The 27080-nt window shown below is 33.9% G+C and overlaps 1 protein-coding gene across 1 annotated transcript; it reads left to right on the top strand.

The window, feature by feature from the left end:
• The first annotated feature begins 24198 nt into the window (after positions 1–24198).
• Positions 24199–26454, top strand: LOC130805626 (uncharacterized). Its single transcript, XM_057670410.1, has 2 exons — positions 24199–25766; positions 25854–26454. Exons 1-2 carry the CDS (start codon positions 24199–24201, stop codon positions 26452–26454), a joined length of 2169 nt encoding a protein of 722 aa, XP_057526393.1.
• The last annotated feature ends 626 nt before the right edge of the window (positions 26455–27080 follow it).

Here is a 27080-nt window from a genome sequence, read left to right as displayed (position 1 = left end):
CACAGTTCTTGAAGGAATCAAAAAAGGGAACACTTATGTAGTGGACCTGGACACTGCTCCCAAAACCAGTCTAACGTGTCTAAGTGTTATAGAAGACGACCCACTTCTTTGGCATAAGCGTCTAGGTCATGCTAGCTATACATTGATTAATACTTTAAAATCAAAAGAACTAGTAAGAGGACTACCAACTATAAAATTCCTAAAGGATAAAATTTGTGATTCTTGTGCCAAAGGAAAACATGTAAGGTCATCTTTTAAATCAAAGAATGTTGTGACCACCTCTAAACCGCTTGAATTAATACCACTAGTGGAAAAAAATGTATTTGTTGCTCATCATTTGCTGCGGTTTTTGTGTATTGGCAGCAAAAATAGGAAAATGGATCAGAAAAAAAATATATATTCTAATTGCTGCGGCTTTCCAGTTGACCGCAGCAAAAAACCCTTCACACTGCATTAATTGCTCTGGTTTTTCTACAACCGCAGCAAATAACTCTTAAAAAGTATATTAATTGCTCCGGTTTTGATTAAACCGCAGCAAATAACTCTTCATGAAAATGCTAATTGCTCCGGTTTTGCTTGAACAGCAGCAAATAACCCTTCACAAAATTTCTAATTGCTCCGGTTTTGTTTTGAACCGCAGCAAATGACCGTTGGACAAAATTTTTTTAAAACCCGCCAGTTTCTTTTTTATTCACAAATCCCTTCTCAATTACGTTTATACAGTACTTTGCTTTGTTCCTCATTGAAAAAACGCTTCATCTTCATCTTCATTTGCTTCGTTCCTCTTCTTCATCTTCACAAACGTATAAGATTAAGCATCAAGATTTGTGTTTGTTTCTTGTGTTCATCTTCATTTTCACAAACGGTCATTTGCTGCTGTTCATCATTCTTGTTGCTGTTCATCTTCACAAATGGTCATTTGCTGCTGTTCATCATTCTTGTTGCTGTTCATCTTCACAAACGGTTTCTGAAGGTAAATCCTTGCTGCTGTTCTTGTTCATCATCAAACTTCGAAATTCATAAACCCCTACTATTTTTCTACTGTGTAAATGTTCATCATCATCATCATTCCTCAATCATACTTAATGTGAATGGGATGTACGGGGTATAATGATAATAATAACATACATGATGCCTTCAAAATCACCTCTTTGTTCTAGCTTTTTTACCGTCATTAACCCATAAAAATCAATTAATATCACAAAAATAAAAGACAAAAATTCATCTTCAAAACTCACGAAATTTAGTAATTTAGTTAAAAATGTGGTTTGTTAATTAATTATTTGCATATTTAGTAATTATTTGTGAGTGTGGTTTGTGTGTGGTTTGTAAATTAGGTTTAAATTTATCATACTTTATGAATGTGTATGTTGTTGTTTTTAAGTTTTAAATTTATCATATATATCATATTTTTTTATATTTTTAAGTAATTTCTTCATTTTATTTATGAATATGTGTGGTTTTTAAGTTTTAAATTTATCGTAATTTTTTTTCTAGTTTGTAAATTAGGTTTAATTAGGGTTGTTTATGGTTAAATTAATGAGTTGTTGATATGAATGTTAATTAGTTGTCTAAGTTTATGAATGTGATTTTATTTTTATTGTTTTTATATGTTGTTAATATATATAAATATTAATTGTGGTTACTACAATAAACATCATTTGGACAGTTTAAAAAACATTGTGTTATTATTTGGGTTAATTAGTGTGAAATGAATGATTATTACTTAATTTTGTGGTTAGTTAGAGTTCGTTAAGTATATATGTTTAAAAGTTCTGTATTAATTTTGTTTTGAATCAATTAATCACACTAATTAGGATGACAAACGATCGTTCTTGGATGTATGGAAGCATTGAATTGTCGGAATTTATTGATGGCGTATTAGAATTTTGTAGTATTGTGGTTGAACATCAAGTTAGGACGGGGGGAGTTGGTTTTTATTGCCCATGTGTCAGTTGTGGCAATGTATCAAAGGTAGATAGTGTTGATATCCTTAAAAAGCACATACTTCGACGTGGGTTTAAGCCTCAATATCATGTTTGGGTTTGGCATGGTGAGGAGGGAGTTTACAAAGAGAAAAGTGTTGTTGAGGACGTCAATAATGTGGCCGATGTCAATGAGGATGTGGTAGATCATGTTGATGGGTATGAGACAGATGAAGAGAATGTCGATGAGGATGTGGATCGTGTTGATGAGATGATGGAGGGAGTCGAGGATGAGTCAGGAAAACGTCCTCGTGTTTTTGACTTGTTGACAGAGGCTTCTCAAAAGCCTTTGTACCTTGGATGTACAAAGTTCACCAAACTAACAGCAGTGTTGACAATTTTCAACATTAAGTCAAAGTTCAATTGGAGTGACGCTAGTTTCACAATATTACTAGAAGCGTTAAGTGAGATGCTTCCTGAGGGAAATGAACTTCCAAAGTCGACATATTATGCCAAAACGCTCATGTGTCCTTTCGGCTTAGAGTACCAGAAGATTCATGCGTGTCCAAATGATTGTGTGTTGTATCGAAATGAAAACGAGAACTTAGAAGAGTGTCCTAGGTGTGGGTTATCGCGCTACAAGCGTAAAGGGGCTCGGGATGCTAAAGGGCCCCCGGCTAAGGTATTGTGGTATCTTCCAATAATACCTAGATTCAAGCGTTTGTTTTCTATAAAGAAAGATGCGTTAAATTTGAGGTGGCATGCGGATAGAGTGAAGAAAGGTCACTTGCTCACACATCCATCTGATTCTCCGGAGTGGAAGAGTATTGATAGGTTGCATAAGACTTTTGGGGATGAGGTTCGTAACTTAAGGCTCGGACTGTGTACGGATGGAATGAACCCATTCGGCAATCTTAGTTTTCAACATAGTACTTGGCCGGTACTTTTAGTGATTTATAATTTGCCACCTTGGTTGTGTATGAGGCGTAAGTACATAATGCTTTCGCTTCTTATCTCGGGTCCTAAACAATCTGGCAATGACATAGATGTGTATCTTGCACCTCTCGTTGAGGATTTGAGAAAGATGTGGGATGAAGGCGTTTCAGTGTTTGATGCATATGCTAATGAGGAGCTCACCTTGCGTGCAATGCTTTTATGCACCGTTAATGATTTTCCGGCATATGGCAACTTATCGGGGGATAAGAACAAAGGGAAAAAGCATGCTCAATATGTATCGATGACATGGAATCCACATGGATTCCTAAGTGCAAACACGTATTCATGCACCATCGAAAGTTCCTCCCACGAGACCACCAATATCGTAAGAAGAAGAAGTTGTTCAACGGGGAGGTTGAGGACCGTGTAGCTCGTCGACCGTCGAACGGTTATGAGGTTTATGAACAGGTTAAGGGAGTTGAGACTGTATTTGGTAAAACGGGGCAAGTGCAAGGGGGTGAAGACCAATTATGGAAAAAAAATCAATCTTTTGGAAGCTTCCATATTGGAGAGATCTACAGGTTAGGCATTGTCTTGACGTTATGCATATAGAGAAAAATGTATGCGATGCCATACTCGGGACTCTCATGAACATTCCGGGTAAGACAAAGGATGTTAGGGCCGTGCGAGATTGGTTTGAATGTAAGGGTCTTCGTCCGGAGTTGTGGGCACATGTTGAGGTGAGTAAGAAAAGAAATAGAGCTGATGAAGTTGGTGGCAGTAAGAAGAAGATGAGTAATGACAAAGTTTATTTGCCTCCAACTTGCTACACATTGTCCAAAGCAGAGAAGCGGACATTTTGTGAGTGTTTGTATGACATTAAGGTTCCGTTTGGGTACTCATCCAACATGAAGAGATTTGTGAGCCTAAATGGTGAGCTGAAGTTGGGAAGCATGAAATCTCACGAATGCCATGTAATGATGTAAGTGTTCTTACCAATTGCAATCCTTGGAATACTGCCAAAACATGTGAGATATGCTATTACCGAGCTATGTTCGTTCTTCAACACAATTTGTAGTAAAGTTCTTGATCCCTTTAAACTTGATGCACTTCAACTCGACGTGATTGTAACTTTTTGAGATGTATTTTCCACCTTCTTTCTTTGACATAATGGTTCATCTTATTGTCCATGTCGTTCGTGAGATCAAGCTTTTGGGTCCAGTTTTTTTAAGGTGGTGTTATCCTTTTGAAAGACACATGGGTGTTTTACAAAACAAGGTGAGGAATCCAGCACAACCCGAGGGGAGTATGATTCAAGGCACTGTGAGCGATGAGATTAGTAACTTCCCACCTCTAGACATGAAGGAAGGCTTGAGGGAAAATGAACAATTGGCTCCAAATCGGTCACACCTCCTCGAGAAAGCCTTCTACAAGCACACTTGTATGTGTTGCATCATATTCGGAAGTTCATCCTTTTTTGAGTGAGCATTTTGATATATTGCGCGCAAAACATCCTTCTAAAGGGGATAGGGCATTGATGCAGTTGCATAACAAGACGTTTATTAATTGGTTTCATAATCGAGTAATATGCGAAGAACTCAAGGGTGTATCCGAAATTTTTAAGTGGTTAGCTTTTGGTCCTCGTGATGATGTCAACAAATATGAGGGTTACGATGTTAATGGCTTCACATTTTGGACTGAGGGTCAAAACAAGAAGTCATTGTATCTACAGAATAGTGGGGTTTCTATTTTGGCGTCATCTACATTTTACGCGAGTGCGAAGGATCAAGCGCCGGTTGATGCTGAATTGGTATACTATGGGCGGGTACATGAAATATGGGAGCTTGACTACTCTACTTTCAATATTGGTCTTTTCAAATGTAAGTGGGTAGATAATAATCGACGATGCATAAAAAATGACGACCCTTGTGGATTCACTCTTGTAGACTTAGCTCGTTTGCGGGATAGTGAGGAGCCATTCATACTAGCCACACAAGCCAAGCAAGTATTCTACATTTTAGACCCGTCTGATAAAAAATGGTCTATTGTTGTACCGGGAAAAAGAAGCATCCTTGGTATAGGTGATTTGAGGATGAGGAAGAATATGAAGCTTTTGAAGACTCTCCTCCCTATCTCAATCCAAAATCAGTGGATCAAGATGATGTAGATGTTGGTTATATGCGTGTAGATCACACGGAAGGAATACATTTGAATTAAGTGATTCACAAGGTATGAATTTAAAGCTTTTTAAAGTTTTTTTGGCACTTGGTTTGTTTTGCATGAAACTTTGCACATAATACTATTTGTTATATATTATTGTGTTGAACGTATTAGAAATGTAAATCATAGTCATATTCTTAATATTACTTAGCTTATAATCTAATATATTTCTATTCATACTCTTTCAGGTACTGATATACAATGCATCTATTCAGAGACGAAATTGTCCCCGAGATTGAGACCTCGGATAATGAGCATCGTAGTTATGACAGCGAAGAGGACCAAATTGTGAGATACGAGCGTATGGCTAAAGACGCTCCACCGATTGACAATGATTTTGAGACTAAAGACGCCCCACCAATGGATGCTCCCACTACCAGTAAGAAAAGAAAAGGGCGAGGTCCTACGAAAAACCTCAAAGTCACAGAACCCATGCATTTGGAATACAATGCATTGGGTCAACCCTGCGCAAAATGGCGTAGGCAATATGGAAAACAAGTGGGTTTATGTATCCGCAAGCTTTCCATATTGCACGCATGGAACGAGGTTCCAGAGGGTTTGAAAAACTCTCTATGGAATGATACTGTGGTAAGCAACTTTACTATTTTTACTCATTTAGTTTCATTTTAAAATTAATTTGATTGACAGTAATAAATATAAACTTTTTTTGTAGAATCTTTTCCACATCGAGAGCGATTAGGACAAGAAGAATGTGTTTCTTTCAGCTGTTGCTGAAAGATTCAGAGATTTCAAATCCAAGCTAGTAACTGGCTGGATTATGAAGAGGCGTGCCCGTACGACCAAAAAGGTCAAAACGGGAAACGAAGGTGGAGAGCAATCACCTTCGAAGATGCCCTACGAAATATGGGGTCACATATCGAAGAGGGATTGGGAGGCATTTGTTGCCAAAATAACAACTTCCATAGAAGTTGTAAGTATTTCATATTATATTATAGTTTACCAATTTGAATTTACTTCTTTTGATTCAGTCATTAAACTAATACATGACATTCGATTTCTATTGATTAATTAGGATAAGCGTGGTAAAGCTTCTGATTCTGCAAGCAAAAGGAAGTTTTATCATCGCTTGGGCCAGAAAATGTACGATGAGGTGCGAAAAAAGTGGGTGGATGCGGGTTTATACCCCAATCAAAGTTCATCCACGCCCTCATCTACGACTACCTCCGCATCCGTGAATACTCCTGCTAGAGATCGGGTGCGTGATTGGTATTGCGGGCTTCATTCCTGAGATGCAAGTGGTAAATTTACCATTAATGATTCGGGAACGAAGAAGGTTGCTGACGCTGTGGTGAGTTTTGAAATTATTAAGTATATTCTTGATTTGTCTTCATTCCCGAGATGCAAGTGGTAAATTTACCATTAATGATCCAAGAACGAAGAAGGTTGTTGATGCTGTGGTGAGTTTTGAAATTATTAAGTATATTCTTGATTTGTTTTGTATTCTTTGGCTTTGATGTACTTATACTAATTGCTATATGTGTCACTTTTTATTTGAACAAATGGGCTGGAAGGAAAAAGAAGCTACGGGGGAGTTCACCCCAAGAGGCAATGTTGACGAATTGCATATGGTCTTAGGGAAAGACCACAGTGGGCAGGTAGTCGGAAAAGGAGGCGTCCGCGTGGGGTTACAGAAGGCATTCGGCAAAGAGTGTGTTGCTACTCAATCCCAAACGACGTTGCGGGATGAAGTAGCAACCCTCCGAGCGGAGATTACGAAAAGGACGTTCTCGCCAAGCTGGCCGCCGTGTTGCAGAAGATGGGAGCACTGGTTGTTGACTTGGCAAACCTGATTGTCGAGGATCAGGAAAGTCAACATGGGGATCCTAATGCTTCGGTCAAGCCAACACCCGATCCCATTACCCCCGTAGCACCCCAGCTCATTACTAATACCCCTGAAGGGGAAAACCCCACACCGGAGAACATAAACTTCGTTGCTCAAAATCCGGAGCCAACTCCAGAGCCAGTGCTACAGGTACATAGTTTTTAAATATATAAGCACTTATTAATTTAAACTGCAACGCATTTTAATATTTTATTATGATGCTTATTATACTAAACGACACAATTTTCAGGAGGCAACTCCTTGTTCTCTTTTGCTGCCTCAGTTAGGTGTTGCTAGTGATGGCGACTTAACTGTGGTTGCATATGGTGTGGCCCAACCAAACAAAGAGGGCCAAACAGTGCATTTAATGCCTGTTACAAGTGGCCACATCAGTGTGGCCGTGGAAACTATTGTAAAGAGGTTTTAAGATTTCTCACTCCCGGTTCCAATGCCAGCATGGAGCCTTGAGAAACTCTCACACGCTCTAGGTAGTTTCATCACATGGCCATATGCTTGGGTCCGATTCACTAACATGGTAAGAATCATTTGTACCTTTTTTTTATTTTTTTTAATTGCATGCTCACACTAATTTAATTGTATAAATTGAAATAGCAAAAGAGTCCAAAGGGATCTTGGAGAGAGGTCGGTTCCTCAGCAAAGGTGTCGACTGGGTCAAAGTCGATGCCAAGCACTCCAATTTTGACTGATGAGGAGCTAAAAGATCTCTCTCAAGATTGCAAATGGCTGCATTCTTGTGCATCTCGCATAAGTGAGGAGGACCCACACATTCTGAACCTGCTGAAGGAGCAATACTGCTTTTTAGAGAGCCCGTTTGTAATTATTGGTCCTAGTGACATTGGGCAATTTTTGAGAGGAGAGATGCTTAACGTAGCTTTTTTCCATGTCTACATGAGGTGATGTTCATTATCTTACAAGTTAAACATTGTAGTTTAATTATTTTAATAACCGAATTACTAACAAAATTTTCTTATTTGTGAGTTTAATGCGGCTTATGAGGAGCTAAATTCTTGCGACCTCCAATAATAATTGGATGGTTTTATCCTGAGTCGATTTCGGGTAGTAAATGTGTAAATGATCCAGATGACGTCAGAGCATACATTCAGACTGCTTTGACTAATTCCCTTGCATCTAAACACACGTTCATTCTGGCTCCATATATGGAAGTGTAAGTTTTATTTTTGAAATTGAACTTATCTTTTGATTTTTTAAGTCACCTAATCTCTAATTTGTTGATTTTAAATTTGCGTTTGTAGTTTGCATTGGATACTTTTGGTCATATGTCCTTTAACGAACACTGTGCACGTCTTCGACTCATTACAAAAACCTCAAAGCCCGCCTCGTAACACAAAATTCAAAGTGTTGTTGAATGCGTACGTAATATTAATTATTTTACCAAGTTGATTTAATTAAGTGTTATATAGATATATAAATAGTATTACTTATCCCATGCGTTTCAGCACAATGAAAAAAGTGCGTGGACAAATGGGATCTACATCCAGAGCCACATTTCCAAAATCGAGTGCAATAAAGGTACACTAATTCGATTTTATGCGTTTTTTTACCGTTTTTGGCACTTTCGCGCGTAAAGTAGCTCAAACTTGGTTTGTTTTGCACGAAACTTGGCACACAACACTATTTGGTATATATTATTGTGTTGAAGTTGTTAGAATTGAAAATCGTAGTCATATGCTAGAAATTACATGTTAAGTTGCAATTTTAAGTGTTTTTGTCAATTTCGCGCATAAAGTAGCTCAAACTTGGTTTATTTTGCACGAAACTTGGCACACAACACTATTTGGTATATATTATTGTGTTGAAGTTGTTAGAATTGAAAATCGTAGTCATATGCTAGAAATTACGTGTTAAGTTGCGATTTTATGCGTTTTTAAGCGTTTTTGTCAATTTCGCGCGTAAAGTAGCTCAAACTTGGTTTGTTATGCACGAAACTTGGCACACAACACTATTTGGTATATATTATTGTGTTGAAGTGGTTAGAATTGAAAATCATAGTCATATGCTAGAAATTACGTGTTAAGTTGCGATTTTATGCGTTTTTAACCATTTTTGTCAATTTCGCGCGTAAAGTAGCTCAAACTTGGTTTGTTTTGCACGAAACTTGGCACACAACACTATTTGGTATATATTAATGTGTTGAAGTTGTTAGAATTGAAAATCGTAGTCATATGCTAGAAATTACGGGTTAAGTTGCCATGTTATGCGTTTTTAACCGTTTTTGACACTAACATCTATTTTCTCTTAGTGCTTTCAACAACCTTCTTCTTCCGTTGAATGCGGCTACTACGCGCTGAAGTATATGGACGATATTATAAAATCCGTGAAGGAGTTTAGATTCGAAAATATAGATGTCGTAAGTATTTGTTACGTTCTTAAATAATTATTGGTAGAATCTAATGTTTATATATTAATCTTTTATTTTTATATTATATTATAGGTTTTAAACGACATTCCGAGGGAAACACGCCCTTTGAGAAGTAAAGAGATGCGCGAATTAAAAGACAAGATTGTCGCGTATCTTGCTAATATTTGTCCTTGATAAATTGTAATTAGTATAGATTATTTTTTATAATTTAATGTATATATATATATATATATATATATATATATATATATATATATATATATATATATATATATATATATATATGTACGTACATAATATTATATTATATATACGAGCGAGAGTTTATTATTACAAAGAGATTATTGTTGATTATCTGTGATTATCATTGGATTAATCACTGTTATTACATTGTATTATTATTGCATTATTATAAGGATAAAACGAAAAAAGAAAAAAAAATAGAAGTATTTGCTACGGTTTTGCCTCTGACCGCAGCAAATACCCCTCCTTATTTGCTGCGGTTTTGTTTTGACCGCAGCAAATGATGCCCTTTTTTGCTGCGGTTTTTAACCGCAGCGTTTAAAGTAGGACATTTGCTGCTATCACTATTGCTGGGGGCCAAAACCGCAGCAAAAAATGGCCAAAAAACCGCAGCAAACGAGGTTTTTTCCACTAGTGTACATATACATCTCTATGGACCTATGAGAATACAAAGCCGTAGTGGCAAAAGATATGTGTTTTTTATTGTTGATGATTATAGTAGATTTACATGGACTTTATTTTAGTTAGTAAAGATGAAGCTTTTAATGAGTTTGTATCTTTCGCTAACAAAATACAAAAATCTACCAATAATCAAATTATTCACATAAGGTCAGATCATGGCAAAGAATTCGAAAATTCAAGCTTTATGAATTATTGCAATAAGCATGGTATAAGTCATAATTTTTCTACACCAAGAACACCACAACAAAATGATGTGGTAGAAAGAAAAAATAGAACTTTAGAAGAAAAGGCTAGAACCATGTTAATTGCTAGTGGTCTACCTAGAAGTTTTTAGGCCGAGGCTATTAATACTGCATGTTATATTTTGAATCGTGTAGTAATAAGACCCATCAGCTCAAAGACACCCTATGAATTGCTTAAAGTTGTGTTAAACCAAATATTTCCTATTTTCGTGTGTTTGGATGTAAATGCTTTGTTCATGTTAATGGAAAACGAAATATAGGAAAGTTTGATGAAAGGAGTGATGAAGCAGTGTTTCTTGGCTATTCATCAAATAGTAAAGCCTACAGAGTTTATAATAAAAGAACAATGAGCGTGGAAGAATCCGTTCACATAATTTTTGATGAAACTAACTTTTTGACAAGTGAACAGGATATAAATAATTTTAAAATAGTTCTTGCAAATCTAAAGGACGATGATGAACAAATGAAAGTGCAAAATCAAGAAACAGCAGGTGAACAGCCGTTTCCAGAAGAAGCAGAAAGATCTGATCATGATCAGGAACTGCCAGTACATCAGGACTAGCAGACTGTTACCAATCCAGCTGTTCCCACAGATGAGCAAGTTGATCCAGCAACTGAACAGAACGTCAATCAAGCTGATGATTCAGAGCATACTATTGTTCCCACAAGAGAATTTGTGCCCAAACCTTGGAAATATCAAAGTTATCATCCTCTTGATTTGATTATAAGTGATTTGAATAAGGGAACACAAATTAGATCCCAAATGAGAAACTTTTGTGCACACTTTGCGCTCCTATCATCACTTGAACCTAAAAATCACGAAGAAGCTCTAAAGGATTCCGAATGGATCATTACCATGCAAGATGAATTGAATGAATTTGAAAGAAATAAAGTATGGCAATTAGAACCCAAACCAAAGCACAAAAAGGTGATTGGTTTAAAATGGGTATTTCGGAACAAATTAGATGAGCATGGAATTATCGTAAGAAACAAAGAAAGGCTCGTGGTCAAAGGGTACAATCAACAAGAAGGAATTGATTATATCGAGACATTTGCTCCGGTAGCAAGGTTAGAGGCTATTAGAATTTTAATTTCATTTGCTGCATTCATGAACTTTAAATTATATCAAATGGATGTAAAATGTGCATTCTTAAATGGTTTTCTTGATGAAGAAGTTTTTGTTGAACAACACCCAGGCTTTGAAAATGCCTCTTGTCTTGATCATGTCTACAAGCTTGATAAAGCTCTTTATGGCTTGAAACAAGTTCCTAGGCAATGGTACGAAAGACTATCAAAGTTCTTGATTCAAAATGACTTTGTTAGAGGTAAAAATGACAAAACCTTATTCTTTAAGAATAAAGGTTCTAATATTTTAGTTGTTCAAATATATGTTGATGATATTATTTTTGGTGCCACCAATGAACTGTTGCGTAAAGAATTTTCTAACCTAATGAGTAATGAATTTGAAATGAGTATGATGGAAGAACTAAATTTCTTCCTTGGTTTGCAAATTAAACAGACAGCAAATGAAATCTTTATTCACCAATAAAAATATATAAAAGAACTTCTTAAGAAATATGGATTAAACAATGCTAAAACTGACCATACACCTATGGCTACAAACGTTAGATTAGATGAAGACCCAAATGGAACAAATATTGATCAAACTATGTATGGAGGCATGATTGGCTCTTTATTAAATCTAACTACCAGTAGACCCGATATTGCTTTCAGTGTTGGTTTATGGGCTAGATTTCAGTCTAATCCAAAATAATCACATCTCACTGCAGTAAAAAGAATTTTAAGATATTTGAATGGAATAGATGACTTGTCCCTATTTTACCCAAAAAGTGATGTCTATGACTTGAAAGGTTTTAGTGATGCAGATTATACAAGAGATCTTGTGAACAGAAAAAGTACTTCAGGTATGGTACAATTTCTTGGCTCATGTTTAGTTTCATGGTGTTCCAAGAAAGAAAACACCGTTGCATTATCCACTACCGAAACTGAATATGTAGCAGCAGCAGCTTGCTGTTCCCAAATGCTTTGGATAAAACAGCAGCTAAGAGATTTTGGTATTAAGTTTGAATGTGTTCCTATTTATTGTGATAATACCAGTGCCATATGCAAATCAAAAGATCCAGTGCATCATTCTAGGGTTAAACACATACATATAAGACATCATTTTCTTAAGGACAACGTTGAAAATAAAAATATAATAGTTAAGCATGTTAACACAAATGAGCAAGTTGTAGATATTATGAATAAACCACTTCCAAGAGAACAATATGAAAAGATGAGATTGGAACTTGGCATGATTAAGCTGCATTGAAGTAAGTGACAAGCATGATCCTTAGAAGGCAAAATGAAAATTGAAAAGGTCAATCAACCACAAAAATCTTGATTGAAAAATCAATTATAGAAAGGATCAGTTACGCACTATTTAAAGTATATACTGTGAATGCTCTCATGTTTGCATGATTAATTTGATCAGATTATAGTAGCATAAAATTTCTATTTTGCATGATTAATTTGATCAGATTATAGTAGCATAAAATTTCTATTTATTTAATTTTCATAAAATTATTTCATATTCTTCAAATTACATTTTTTTCCATATCCCAGCATTTTTTTTGCAATTTAATTAAAAATTGGGAGTCGGATCATTTCTTCACTAAATCCGTCGATTTCCTGTTCATACACTGTGTCCACATGCATAAAATAAATAAAGCAAAATGAAATACCTAAGTACACGTCCCCTCACATTCAATATAAACACCCTCTCACGTCAAACCCTAAATTACAAAATTAGAAAACCCAAATTGCAGTAACCAGAAAACCCTCTCATTTGCTACTGATTCTTCTTCATCAACTCACAAAATCACAATGACAACCACAAAATCATCATCTAGTAAAAGATCTAACCGGACACCCAAAATGAAACAGCCTAAACCACTAAAAATAGCTCATCCCTCACCTCAAATTACTGCACCAGAGTCATCTTCACGAGAACAGCAGAGAACCCTTGTTGCCTCTGGAATGCATGCAAGCAACAAGAGACAGAGAGACTCTACTTTGAACAAATCGTCTTCAACTTCCGCCAAAAAGGAAAAAATTGTTGTTCCCATCAACGCTGAAGAATTATCCAAAGAAATGGTAGTTTAGATTTGGTCTTGACAAGCAATGGTATGAATCCACCTTTTTTCCTCAATTACACCCAATCTTACAAAATCAATTCTGGGAATCTTTAATGGTAGAATATTGTTGCAATCCAATGTACCCAGAATTGATGCGCGAGTTCGTTTCAAAATTTTTCTATTGACAATGGTGTCTGTACGAGTATTGTTAAGGAGGTCAAAATTGAGTTTAATAGTCTGATGTTGGGCGAATGGCTGGAGTGCCTGCCACTAGATTTGATGTATATTATGTTGGGTCAAAAATAGTTTTTTCTGGGATTGATGAGAAGAATGACTGGAAGTTTTTGGGCATAAATGAAAAACGAGGAAAGGTTAGCCACAATGTATTGTCTCCTATGCACAAACTGTTATATAACATAGCACGTAGATTCATTTTGCCGCGCACTTCCAAACGCAGTGAAGTTAATCTGCAAGATGCAACACTAATTTACTATATGGCTAATAACATCAAAATTAACTTTCCTTCATTAATGATTTCTCACTTAAGTGACTGTATTTCAAAAAGATATGTGATAGGATATGGTGGTTTGTTGACTTGGGTTTTAGAAAGCTAGGTGTTCCTCTTGAAGGTCAAAACTTCCCTATGGGTCCTAACAACAAGATAGGTGCTAAGTGTTTGACTAATTTGCACCTTAAATTAAATGAAAATGGGATCTAAGAGAATGTTTGTGAACAAGCTGATGTGAATTCTAACAACAAGGAGGAAACCAATGAAGTTGAAAAAGAAGAAAAAGTTATGGAGGAGGAAGAATTAAATGATAAGGAGGAACAGAAGTCTGTTCCCTCTACCACTGAGAAGGCAGAAGGTCATTCTGTGGAGGAAGAAAAAGTGGAAAATGAGGAGGTTTCTGTGGCTAACAAGCAACAATCTGGTTCAACCCCTAGGAAGAGTCGCAGGCTAGCTTTCAAAGGCAAAAGGCCTGTTGTTATTCTTGACGATGACTCAACCTCATACACAACAGTTGAACCGAGCCATCCTTCCTCACCTAAGCCAACCACACCTTCATCCCATCACTTTCCTTCACCACCACAGTCACCTATACCACCTTCACCACCACTAGTACACACCTCACCAAACCAGGACACTACAGTTCCTACAGCCCCTCTATTCTCCATTCTCCTGAAACTTAACGAATTGCAGTCCAGATTTCTTGTTTTTAAAGATGAAATTTGTGTCTCTCTAGCCTCACTGTCTGCTCAAATGGACCAGATGGAAGCACGTCTGGGGGCCAACCTCAACACAGTAGAGGTGGAGACAGAATATGTGGATGATGAAGCTCTTGCATCTTAATTCCTCCTGATACTTGTTAATATCTTTTCATTTGTTGCAACCATCTCTTTTATCAAACAATCTTTTGGTGTTTTTCATTGTACCAGCTGGGGTACAGTTCTTGTAATTCATACTTTGTTGAACTACATTTCCTTTATGCTACTAACTGTTTGTGAAGTTTAATCCCTGCTCATCATGCTTGCATTTCTTGGTACTTACTTTTGATCATTGCATCTTGATTCTCTCTTTGACTATATCTATAAGATTAGTGTTGTGGCTTGATTATCCTACTTCTTTTTGAATGATGTCAAAAGGGAGAATATTTGGCACAAACTTAAATGATGCTTGAGTATGCTTGGTTTTTATCAGTATCTATTCTGTTGTTGCACATTAGGATTGTGGCTATGTTCTATGATCTGAATGCTATGCTCTATTAATTCATACATGCTCTGATGCTCTGCTATATAATATAATTCAGATGAATTGGATTATATGCTCTGCTATATGTGTTGATTTATATGAATTAAACTCTGATCAATAACAAGCTGATTGTTTTTAACTCTGATCATCAAATCAGTAAATTATTTGTTATTTGCTCTGATATTACTGTGATTACTTAAGCTCTATGCTCTAAATTGTTATATGAATTCTGTGATAAAAATGCTGATATTGTTCAGAATTTTGGTAAGTTTTGTTATGTTTATTTTCTATTTTATTTAAGTTTATTTAAAAAGCTTGTCATCATCAAAAAGGGGGAATTTGTTGGACCTCTTGAGTTTTGATGATGACTACACTTTATTTAAACGAATATGTTTTTAGAGATTGTATGCAGGTTGATATCCGGTCGTGATTATGAACGTTGATGGTACCTATGACTTGGTTCATGGAAATGTACGTGTCAAAAAGGATCCAAAAGATGTTAGAAGAAGTATATCGCTTAGGATCTAAAATGGAGACAGAAGGTCTACTGTTCCCAAGTTAAATGTTCTAACAAAACTGGAAATTGGAGGCAGCACACTGTTCCTGAATTGAAGTCAGCTTACGTCCACTGAAAATTCTGATTAGTTTTTTTAATTATTATTTTTAGTTGATGTATTAATTAAGGTTAATTTCTTGCAATAATAAATTATTAACGTTAATTGGCAAAATATTTTCTAAAATATCTAACGTGTGATTTTCTAAATATAAGCCTTTATTTTAGGATCTATGTTTAGTAAATGACTAAATTTAGCTAAGAAGGAACAGCAGTTGATTTTAAGGGATCCTTAGCTATTATTAGCTAAAGGTAACCGTCCCTAATATTAGTAATAGGTAACCGTCCCTATTATTAGCTAAAGGCAACCGTATCTAAATTTAGCTAAAGTAAACCGTGGTTATTATTTGGAAAAGGGAACTGCAGCTAATTTTAGTATGTGGGAACTGCTGCTAAAGGGAACAGTATCTATTATTAGTATCTGGGAACAGCGGTTATTATTAGATAACCGTGGGCTTGATTTTGTCAAGATTAATACCTAGTTTATAGAGACTAACCGTAGGATGACTTGGATTTTAAGATCCAAATTACTCTCCTTATTATTTGGGATAAGGGAGTAGTGGTTGGTTTATTCCATTTTATTAGGGAATTTAGTTCTATAAATAGCAAGCTATTTCGGCTGTTCCTAAACACATCAACGTATGAGCTCTTTCATTCATGCGATTATTTTTGGAAATTTACAAGAAATATTATGTTTTAAAATTGCCAATCAACTTACAATATTTTCTTGTGCAACTTATTGATTTTAGTTTTAGAGAATTTTTATCTTTTTTGTAAGGGATTTTGAGTGATATTTGTAATTAGACTTAGATAGCTTATAGTGAAGCTAGTGAGGAGTTTAGCTTTTAGTGAAGCTAAGTTTGTTGCTTTGAGTGAAGCAATAGTAAAGAGTGTTTGGCCTAGTTGATGCGCTTCGAGTGAAGTAAGGTGTTTAATGTAATTGTAACGAGTGGCCTTAAACATAGTGGATAATTTAGAAATCCCGTGGGGTCGTGGTTTTTCCTTCTAATTAGGCCTAGAAGGTTTCCACGTAAAATTCGTGTTGTCTCTTTCATTATTTCGCTCTAAGTTTAACCTTTATTTATTTTATTTAATTCCACAAAAACAGAGCAAAAACGCTTAAACTTGTAACAACAACAATTCACCCCCCCTCTTGTTGTTGTTCCCGTCTCTGACTAAGTCTACAATTGGTATCAGATTCCTATTTTATTTTTACAAGTTTACAAAAAGAGGAAAAATCATCACTTGAATAAATCTATAAAAGTTGGAAACTAAGAAAATCTATTACCGCAAACTTATAAATTTTCTTACTTTAAGGATTTAAGTAAAATTATGGGACTTAATTAAGTATATTGCTCAACATAATAAGTATACTCCAAATATGTTTAAATCATCACAAGTATTAGTCTAACAACTCCAACTAAGGAAAGTTAAGTGCATGTTAGAAATCCAAAATTATTATTGATTTTTGGATGAATGCAATATGTTTAGTTGAAGAGTTGGAGTTCAGATTTGAAGGGCAAGGACCCGAAGTTGGAACCACTTCTAAGAACGCAAAGGAGCTTACGTAAGAACTTGCAGAATATTTATATAGGCTTGAGGTCGAGGTATGTCACATGGGGTGATTTTTAAAGGATTTAAGAACAAGTTGGGAAAGTTTGTGTATAAACTTGTTTTTAAAAATAAAATTCCCAAAGAGAACTTCTTAAATCTTGAAAAATGATGTCAAATGATAATTTTGAGTATGAAATAATTTATTACATGTATTATTATTGTGGACATCATGCATGTTGATTTTATAAATTGTTGTATGTTTAAAGGCATGTTTAACACTACTTTGTGAAAGTTATTGTGATGGAAATGATTATATGAACTTTGAAAATATTTGAAATTCATTTTAAAAGAAATTTTCAGTAGCTATAAGTTAACAAAATCTCTTAGATACTTTTTGTTGAGATTATACGTTAAATTAATATTTTAATGGATTTTAAGGTGTCAAATACTCTTACTATAAAACATGGTATTAGATGAACTTTTCATCATCAAAAATAATTAATAAAAAAATATTATAATGTCTCCAACAAAATTTGGCCAAAATATATTTAGTTTGGAATTTTTTTATGATTTTTGAGTAATCGTTAAATTGTTTAACGGTAAATTGTAAAATGGTAAAAAATATAAAATAATTACCAAACAAAGACATATGGACTTAAATTTTTATCACATACTCATATGAACAGTAAGTAAAATTGGTAAAAGTTTGGGAAGGTTTCGTTGACATTTAATGACGTTAATAATTTTTACTCGGTTATTAATAATCGGTAAGTTAGAAAACGGTAAAATATAAAATAAATACTAAATGATGTCTTTTGGATATGAAAATTTTATGAGACACTTATATAAATAGAAAATACATGTTCAAAAATTTATATGGATTTTCGTGACCATATATGGACTTGAATAAGTTTTATTTGGTTTATCGATAAAATAACGATATTAATTATTAAAAATACGCCACATGATTTTTAATAGTTATTTAAAATTATATACCCCTTAAAAGAGCTTCTAGAACATCATAGAACTTCTATAATATTTTATTTGGACCCAAATAATTTTAAACCTATTTTATTCTATTTATCGATAAAATGTCTATACAAAATAATAAAACATCATACATAACTTTTATAAGTTCAAATGCTTAATAAACATGTTATATGACTTTTGGAACTTTGGTATAATTTTATAAAATAAATTATTAATTATTTACTAATTTATCAAATTAATAGAATATATTTATTTATTAAAAGGTGTAATATTGTTAATTAAATTTGGGTAAAAATAGACCTATATCAAAATTTTATAATTATATTAATAACGTACTGCGTCATAGTATAAAATAAGTTTAACTTTGATGGTTTAAAAATTCTACGGATTTAAGACATCATTTAAATAACGGTAAATACCTAAATTGTCGAAAATAATCGTAAGTTCGTTATAAATTCGCATAACCAATTATAATCTGATGGGACAACCTTAAATGCATTTTAAATAAGGTATTATAATGACTTAATTAATTTGGGCCTTGTTGGAGAACTAATATGTATTTTGTAAATCCGTTTTCGATTTTATTACCGGTAAAACTATCTCGTATTTAAGAAAATAGTGTTTTATGAAATCTTCTGTCATAATGATTTTATACACTTATGAATCATATTCTAGTTGTTTTGAATGAATTTCATTACCCTTTTAAGTTATATTTACTTTAAGAATGATTGAAACGAAACATTTTAGTGGTTTCCTTGAAAAATCGTATTGAAATTTAATCACTTTTTGTTATGATGTATTTCCATACATGCTTGTAATGCCCCAATATAATACAAAGGTTATGTTTGATGATATGATTATGCTAAGCATATTTTACCCATGTGGGAAATATTATAATTTGATTTTGCTAAGTCGCAAATAAAGTATATGTTTTGCTATGTTGCAAATAAAAGATGTTTATCATATGAAAAAAGTTAATATTTTTGACTTTCAAATGCTATTGAAATTACAATATATATATTATATACAAAAATGTTTTAGCCTAAATGGCGGGTACTTATAATCCCAACTAAACTATGTTGTTATCCCCATATAAACTATGTTATAACCCAACTAAACTATGTTATAACCTTAACTAAGTAAACTATGTTATGTACCCAACTAAACGTTGTTATAACCTCAACTAAACTATGTTATAACCCCAACAAAAGGACTTTATAACCCCAACAAACTATGTTATAATCCCAACAAAATTATGTTATAACTCCAACTAAAAAATTTTTATAACCCCAACTAAACTGTTATAATCCCAAATAAACTTTGTTATAACCCCAACTAAACTATGTTATAACCCCAACTAAACTATGTTATAATTCCAACTATATAGTATTATAATGCCAACTAAACTATGTTATAATCCCAACATTAATATATAATAATGCTAAACATTTATATCAAACACAATAGATTTGTAATACTAATTGAAGCTCGTAATAATGTCAACTTAAGTACATTATAAAGCCAACTTATGATGATTAGACTATAACCTTAAATTAAGTCAAAATATCAACTTACTTCCCTTCTTCAGTCTCAATTTGATCTAATGATGCCATCGGCCTCGGAGCCCTTTCTTTTGGGTATATTAACAACAACTTCTTTCTCTTTGCTTTTGCCATTTTTTTGGTTGATGGAACTTTCTTGTTCTTCTTTGCAAATACAGTGGCTAACACATCATCATCATTGATCCCTACCATATCTTAAACCTTAAATTACGTTAAATATCAAACAAATTATTCAAGAACAAGTAAATATATTCAAAATTCTGATTATTTGACAAATAATATTGTCAATCTAAAAATTAAAAATGATTCTAAACGAAAAATATCTTAGTAAGTTGAAGGAAATGGATGAAAATCTCAGTTGCAGAACCAGTTGTAGTTAGTGACAATGGTGACTGTTGAAAGCGTGAAAGAGAGAGAGAGAGACAAAAATGGACGAAAAATGCAGTTGTTTGGAGTAGATGAGGTTTGTCAGGGAAGTGACTAATTGTAAGCAAGAGATGAAAATGAAAGTTGAACAATTCTTTGGGAAAAAAAATAAAATACGTGCATTACATCATGTTGTTTCATTATTTAAAATAAATTTAAATTGAGCCGGTTTAAATTGAGAGGTCTCTAAAAAAGACGGTCTGAAGTACCATATATATTGACAATTATAAGGAAATATTGTGGTTTCTTCATGAGCAATGGTGGATCTTTCATTTGATCTAATGGGTTCAATCCCCTCAAGTTTTTGAAGTTACTTTATAAAAGTAAACTATTCTTTAAATTTGCGCAATAAAAACACGTGCTTTAGTGGTTAAGGCTTAGAGCGCCTCGTGTTTGAGACTGTCTCAGTATTTTATGAATCGATAGAAGCAGCTCAAAATATGTATATTTAAAAAATATTAATTAACTAATTTAAACTTTAACAGATAATGTAGTTTACAAAACAATATGCTTATGTTTAGGAATTATAACTGTTATTATCTATTACTCTTCTTCCATTTGGATTGGGCAAGGATTTTACGGGTAGTAGAGGGGGACCACTTAAAAAATGGTAATTAAGGTATTTTAATAGATTATATTAATTAGTAATCTTTTACTTCTTTTATCTAATTAAAGTTGCTTTTTCTTCAATTCATTCAAAATGGAAGGCAAAGTTACAGATTTCTTTGTTGTTGTTCAGTTTTGTTCTTCTTCTCTCAAAATTACATAATGTAAATTACATTTCCTAATTTTATTTTTTTTTTGGTTGTTGATGTTATGCTCTTCATCAAGGTCAATTTAATGGATCTGCAACCCATTATTTCTCCCTCTTAAACCCACCATTGTTCTCCCTTAAACTCACCATTGTTCTCTCTTTTCATCAATGTAGTTTAACACAAATATAAGAAAAAGAATCAAACTTTTTTCACTAAAAGCTCAAATCAGTAGCCAAATCATTATTCTCTCTTAAACCCACCATTGTAATTAGGGTTTAATGCATCTTTCACTAAAAGCCCAAATCAGTAGTCAAACCAAGGATTTGAAGGACCCACGAAATCACTTCCTTCAAATGAAGAAAACCGAAAAAGACAAGAACCCAGATTTACAATCGAACCCAAATCAGATAAAAGAACCCAAATGAGAGGAGAGAAAGAGAGGAAATGAAGATGAAGATCAAAGAATTGAGATGAAACATCGAAAAATCTAGGGTTTTAGTGGAGGAGGAAGATGAAGATCTTCATCCATAAGGTTGAAGATAAAGGACAGTCATGAAGTAGATGATAGACTTCGAATTAGGGTTTGTGTATCTGGAATGAGGGGAGGGGGTTAGATTTAAAAGGAAGGGAAACATTAATAGGGGTTACTCGGATTAGTGAGGGTTAATTAGATTAGATTAGTTAGGTAAGTGAGGGTAGTTTCGTAATTACACATAGGAAATGAGGATAATTTGGTAAAAAAATCAATGCCAAAAAAATGTGACAACTAAGATGAACTTACCCAATAAAGAAATGGGACAAGTAAAAAGAATAAGAGAGAGTATTATTTTCGATTATTGGCCAACCCATTAATAAGAGTTCTTACCATGAGACCGTTTCAATCAAGAATTAGTGTAAGACTTAAGGATATCATTATTCAAGAAGTAAAGAGCTCAAATCTTGACCTCTTATACGATCCATTTGGTAATCAGTACTAAATGTTAGGAATGAGAATGATTATCGTGTAAACTTTCATATTACGTACCATGTTATTCCCATTATAATGAAAGTTTGATCATAAAAAAGTTCAATGTTCATAATTTTCCATTACCATCTAATATCACATTTTCAAATGGTAATGCATTAACATGAATTTTGTAAAAAAATTGAGGTTGTTGAAGAAAAATAAACATGACCATTAAATTTATCAAAACATATTCCTATCAAATTACGCTAATTTTTCATTATCATTTCCACTATTTATTACCGATTATTAAACGACCTGTTATTTTTTTTATTTGAACAATAACATTAACCCCTCTTAATTACGGTTTAAGATCAACCATGGTTCCTGATATTTTGTGAAAATGGCTAATTATTGCGTTGGATAATTTTGTGGAGTTGGGAAAGAATTGTTCCAACAAGCAACGAAGAGATCAGAGCAACATGTATATGTAATATATCTTAACATGTATAACCAACCGCAATTTGGACATCAGAGCAAATTTGCTGGTACACATGCGTATTATACAAAGAGATGATAGTTAGATCTAAATCTAATTCTAATTCGATTCGATTTCAACAAAAAATCCAATTAAAATCCGAGGAAAAAAAATTCCACCCTGAGTCTGATAATATAATTGGACTCTGAATTAGAGTCAGATCGGAGATGTATCTGAGAAAAAATTTGATAATCTGACTCTAACTCCACTGCAACTTCAACTCGACCCGGCATTCGATTTCGGCTCCAATTTTGTCCAAATGTTTAACTATATAGTTTATTTTATACAAATATTCATACTTTGGCTGATAAAAAAATATTAATGTGCTTGTATTATGAAAAACAATTAATTCTAAGATATTACTAAAACTAACCATTTAATTAGAAAGTAGATCATAGAATCGTAAATGATAAAGTTCAATCCATGAAGTATTACAAACACTGATCATAAAATAAAGTTATATTAATCAAGTAAAACAATTTTAATTAATGATTGAAAAGATTAACAATTCAATAAAACGTAAGTCAAATCTCTCTATCACATAAATAATGTTTACAACTATTTAAAAATTATATTCCCTTGGTTTTTTTATAATTGTCAACTATTGATTTTTACGCAAAAAATTTGAGGGAATCTTTAGTTAATATACAACATTATTTTAAAAAGAAAATAAAAGATTCATTCATAGATAATATGAGAAAAATAATTAAAGATATGCTAATCATTAAACATCATTAGTATAATAATCCATGTCTTATAATAATCTCACTTTCTATTGTTAGTTGAATGCTAACATAAATCTACGAAACACGGAGACGGCTGGCGTGTGACGTGTTGCGTGTCCGACACGTGTCAGACACGGACACGCGACGGACACGCGAAAATCAGTGTCCGACACGAAAAATGAATTGTCCAATTTTTTAATATTTTTTCGGACACGTGGACACGGCAAGGACACGCGACGGACACGGCTAGAGACACGGCAAGGGACACGTGTCGTTTTTAAAAAAAAAAAATTGAAAAAACTGAAGAAATAAACCCCTCTACCACGCGGTCACGGATTTTCAGCTCTCACTCTCACTTACTCTCATCTCAAATCTCACTTTGAGTTACTGGACTCACGCCTCCACCACGCCTGCTCCTCTAACCCTAAAACGGTTGCTCCTCCACCACGCCACCGCCACCGACGGCTTCACTGAGTGGTGCTGTGGTCTGCTCCAGTGCTCCTCAAACACTCGACGGCTAATATTAATCTAGTGCTCCAGTGCTTCCCTAAAAATCGATTTTTTTTATTTTGTTTCAGGTATTTTCAATCTTTATCCTAAATCCTAATATTAATCTTGTTCTAATTTTTAATCTTAGTGTTAATCTTAAATTTTTAATCTTGTTGATTTGTTGTTTTAACATTTATTTTTACTGGAATTTGATTACTGGAATTTAATGGATATTTGATTTCAATTTGATTAATGTGATGGACTGTGATGGATATTTGATTTCAATTTGATTACTGTGATGGAATTTGATTACTGGTATTGTATTGTATTGGTTGTGGTTGTTTATAAATCTTGATGAAATTACTGTGATGGAATTTGATTACTGGAATTTGATGGAGTTTATAAATCTTTAATTGTGGTTGTTTGAATTTGAAGAGTTAAATCATGTCTAGTAGCGGGGCTAGTGGCTCTGATTCGTGCAATGTAAGTGGTGATGCTACAAATGAAGAGGGTGATTTCTGTTATTATCCTTTGTGGAAATATGTTGTGAAAGGGGAAAAAATGAGTGGAGGTGGGGGTAATACTTGGCAATGCAACTTTTGCAAACAAATAAAGAGTGCTTCATATACTAGAGTTAGAGCACATTTGATGGGAGTTGCAAAAGGTGGAATTAGTCAATATCCTAATGTAACAAATGAGGATAAAATGCAAATGAGAAACTTAGAAAGACAAGTTGAGCAATATAAAGAATCTAGACAACCAAAAAGACCACCACTTCCTAGTCATTCTTTGTCTTCCGAAACTTCTCTTTCACCAACTTCATATGCCAAGAAAAGAAAATCTGACAACCCAATCACCAAAGCTTTTGATATACAAGCTCGAAACAACTTAGATGCTGAGATAGCAAGGATGTTTTTTACTGGGGGATTGCCTTTTAACCTTTGTCGAAACCCTTACTATGTTAGTTCATACAACTATGCTGCCACAAATAATATTCCTGGTTACAAGCCTCCTGGTTACAATAAAATGAGAACCACTTTGTTAGAGAGAGAGAAAGAAAATTTTGAAAGGCTTTTAGAACCAACAAAGGCTACTTGGAGGGAAAAAGGAGTAAGTATAGTGAGTGATGGGTGGAGTGATCCACAAAGGAGACCTTTAATTAATCTCATGGTAGCTTGTGAAGTTGGTCCTCTATTCTTAAAGGCCGTTGATTGCTCAGGAGAGGTAAAGGATAAAGACTTTATTGCTAGTTTGTTGAATGATGCCATTGAAGAAGTTGGAGATGACAAATTTGTTGTACAAATTCTGACTGATAATGCAAGCAATTGCAAGGCCGCTGGAGAACTTATAGAGGGTAGATATCCACATATATTTTGGACACCATGCATTGTTCACACTCTTAACCTTGCTCTTAAAAACATTTGTAATGCTAAAAATGTTTCAAACAATGAGGAGGTTTATGATGAGTGTCATTGGATAACTGAAGTTCATGGAGATGCTTTATTTATCAAAAACTACATAATGAACCATTCAATGAGGTTAGCTATATTTAATAAGTTCTCTCCATTAAAGCTTCTTTCTGTCGGTGATACTCGTTTCGCTTCGGTAGTTGTCATGCTAAAGAGGATGAAACTTTTTAAACCAACTCTTCAATCCATGGTTGTTAGTGAGGCTTGGTCCACATATCGTGATGATCATCGTGGACAAGCTACACTTGTGAGGGAAAAGATTTTAAATGACGATTGGTGGGACAACGTTGATTACATCCTTGATTTTACTCGTCCCATTTATGAAATGATAAGAGCATGTGATACCGACAAAGCATCCCTTCATCTAGTATATGAAAAATGGGATTCAATGATTTCAAAGGTGAAGGAGATCATATATAACCATGAGCATAAACAAAGGCATGAGTATTCTTCTTTCTTTAGTGTGGTCGACACAATACTTTTTAGCCGTTGGAAGAAAAGCAACACTCCACTTCATTGTTTGGCACATTCTTTGAATCCAAGGTAAAGGAGATCATATTGTATGTTTAAATGTTTAAAGCATTAAATTATGTATTAACTAAATTCTCTTCTTTTTTATGTATTTAAAAGGTATTATAGTGACGTGTGGCTTAAAGAGGTCCCCGGTAGAGTTGCTCCACATGTTGACAATGAAATTTCCACACAAAGATTTAATTGCTTCAGAAGATTGTTTCAAAACTTGGAAGATAGAAGAAAGGTTAATATGGAGTATGCTATTTTCTCGGCAAGAGATGGTGGTGTATTTACCGAACCGGAGTGCTTGAATGATATGTACATGATGGCTCCAAAGCATTGGTGGGCAACTTATGGCTCACAAGTTCCGATGCTTCAAGCATTAGCATTCAAGTTGTTAGGACAACCATCATCTTCCTCTTGCTGTGAGAGGAATTGGAGCACATATAAATTCATTCATTCATGTACTAGAAACAAACTTGCACCAAAACGTGCTCAAGATTTGGTGTACATTCATAACAATCTTCGTTTGCTTTCAAGGAAAGGTGAGGCTTATAACAAGGGAAGAACAAGGTTGTGGGATGCTGGAGGAGATGACTTTGGAAATCTAGAAGATTCTATTTGCCTTGGCATGGCGGATCTTTCTCTTGATGAGCCCGAGTTGGAAACTACTTTTGTAGCGGAGGATGATGATGGATGTCATATGGATGATATGTGAAGATTAAACTTATATTTACCTATTTATTTGGTTTTCTTTGATTTGGTTTGTATGACTATTTTTAAATACTCCTGTTGTTTATTTGGTACTTATTTGAATGTTATGTGAGTTTTATAATTTTAAAGTGTTTATTTACAAATATCAAATGAAAGATTGTAAAATTATCTTTAATTTGATATATTTATTATATTAGCATTTACGTGTCCCCGTGTCCGCCATTTTTAAGTTGGCGTTTTCCCGTACCTGTGTCGTGTCCGTGTCCGTTTTAGTGCAACCTAGACATAAATTACTTAAATATAGAGTATAATGAATATAAGGATAATTTTAAAAAAATAAATGTCCAAAAAAAAATTATTCTAAAGTGGACAAACTTATAAAACTACTAGTTTTAGTAATATGGACAAATAAAAAAGAATGGAGGAGGTATGAAGTATAATCAAAATCATGAGATAATTAATAAGTGCCGCAAGATTCACAATTGACCTAATTCAAAATATCATACTCAAAACTCATTTGTACATTCAAAATCCCAATGTACAAATCTATGTATTATGAGTTATAATAATCATCTACAAAAGCTAAATAAATATTTTATTTAAGTAGAAATGTAAATAATTATTTATTCG

Source organism: Amaranthus tricolor, chromosome 2 (assembly GCF_026212465.1).
Source record: "Amaranthus tricolor cultivar Red isolate AtriRed21 chromosome 2, ASM2621246v1, whole genome shotgun sequence".
NCBI lineage: Eukaryota > Viridiplantae > Streptophyta > Magnoliopsida > Caryophyllales > Amaranthaceae > Amaranthus > Amaranthus tricolor.
The sequence above is the reverse complement of the archived record's forward strand: the minus strand, read 5'-3'. Positions and strand labels throughout refer to the sequence as shown.

Excerpts from the sequence above, each read along its gene's own strand:
- LOC130805626 (XM_057670410.1), top strand. The coding sequence starts at position 24,199 with ATGTCTAGTAGCGGGGCTAGTGGCTCTGATTCGTGCAATGTAAGTGGT. Across the intron at positions 25,767-25,853 it reads GCACATTCTTTGAATCCAAG|GTATTATAGTGACGTGTGGC; the intron begins GTAAAGGAGATC and ends TGTATTTAAAAG.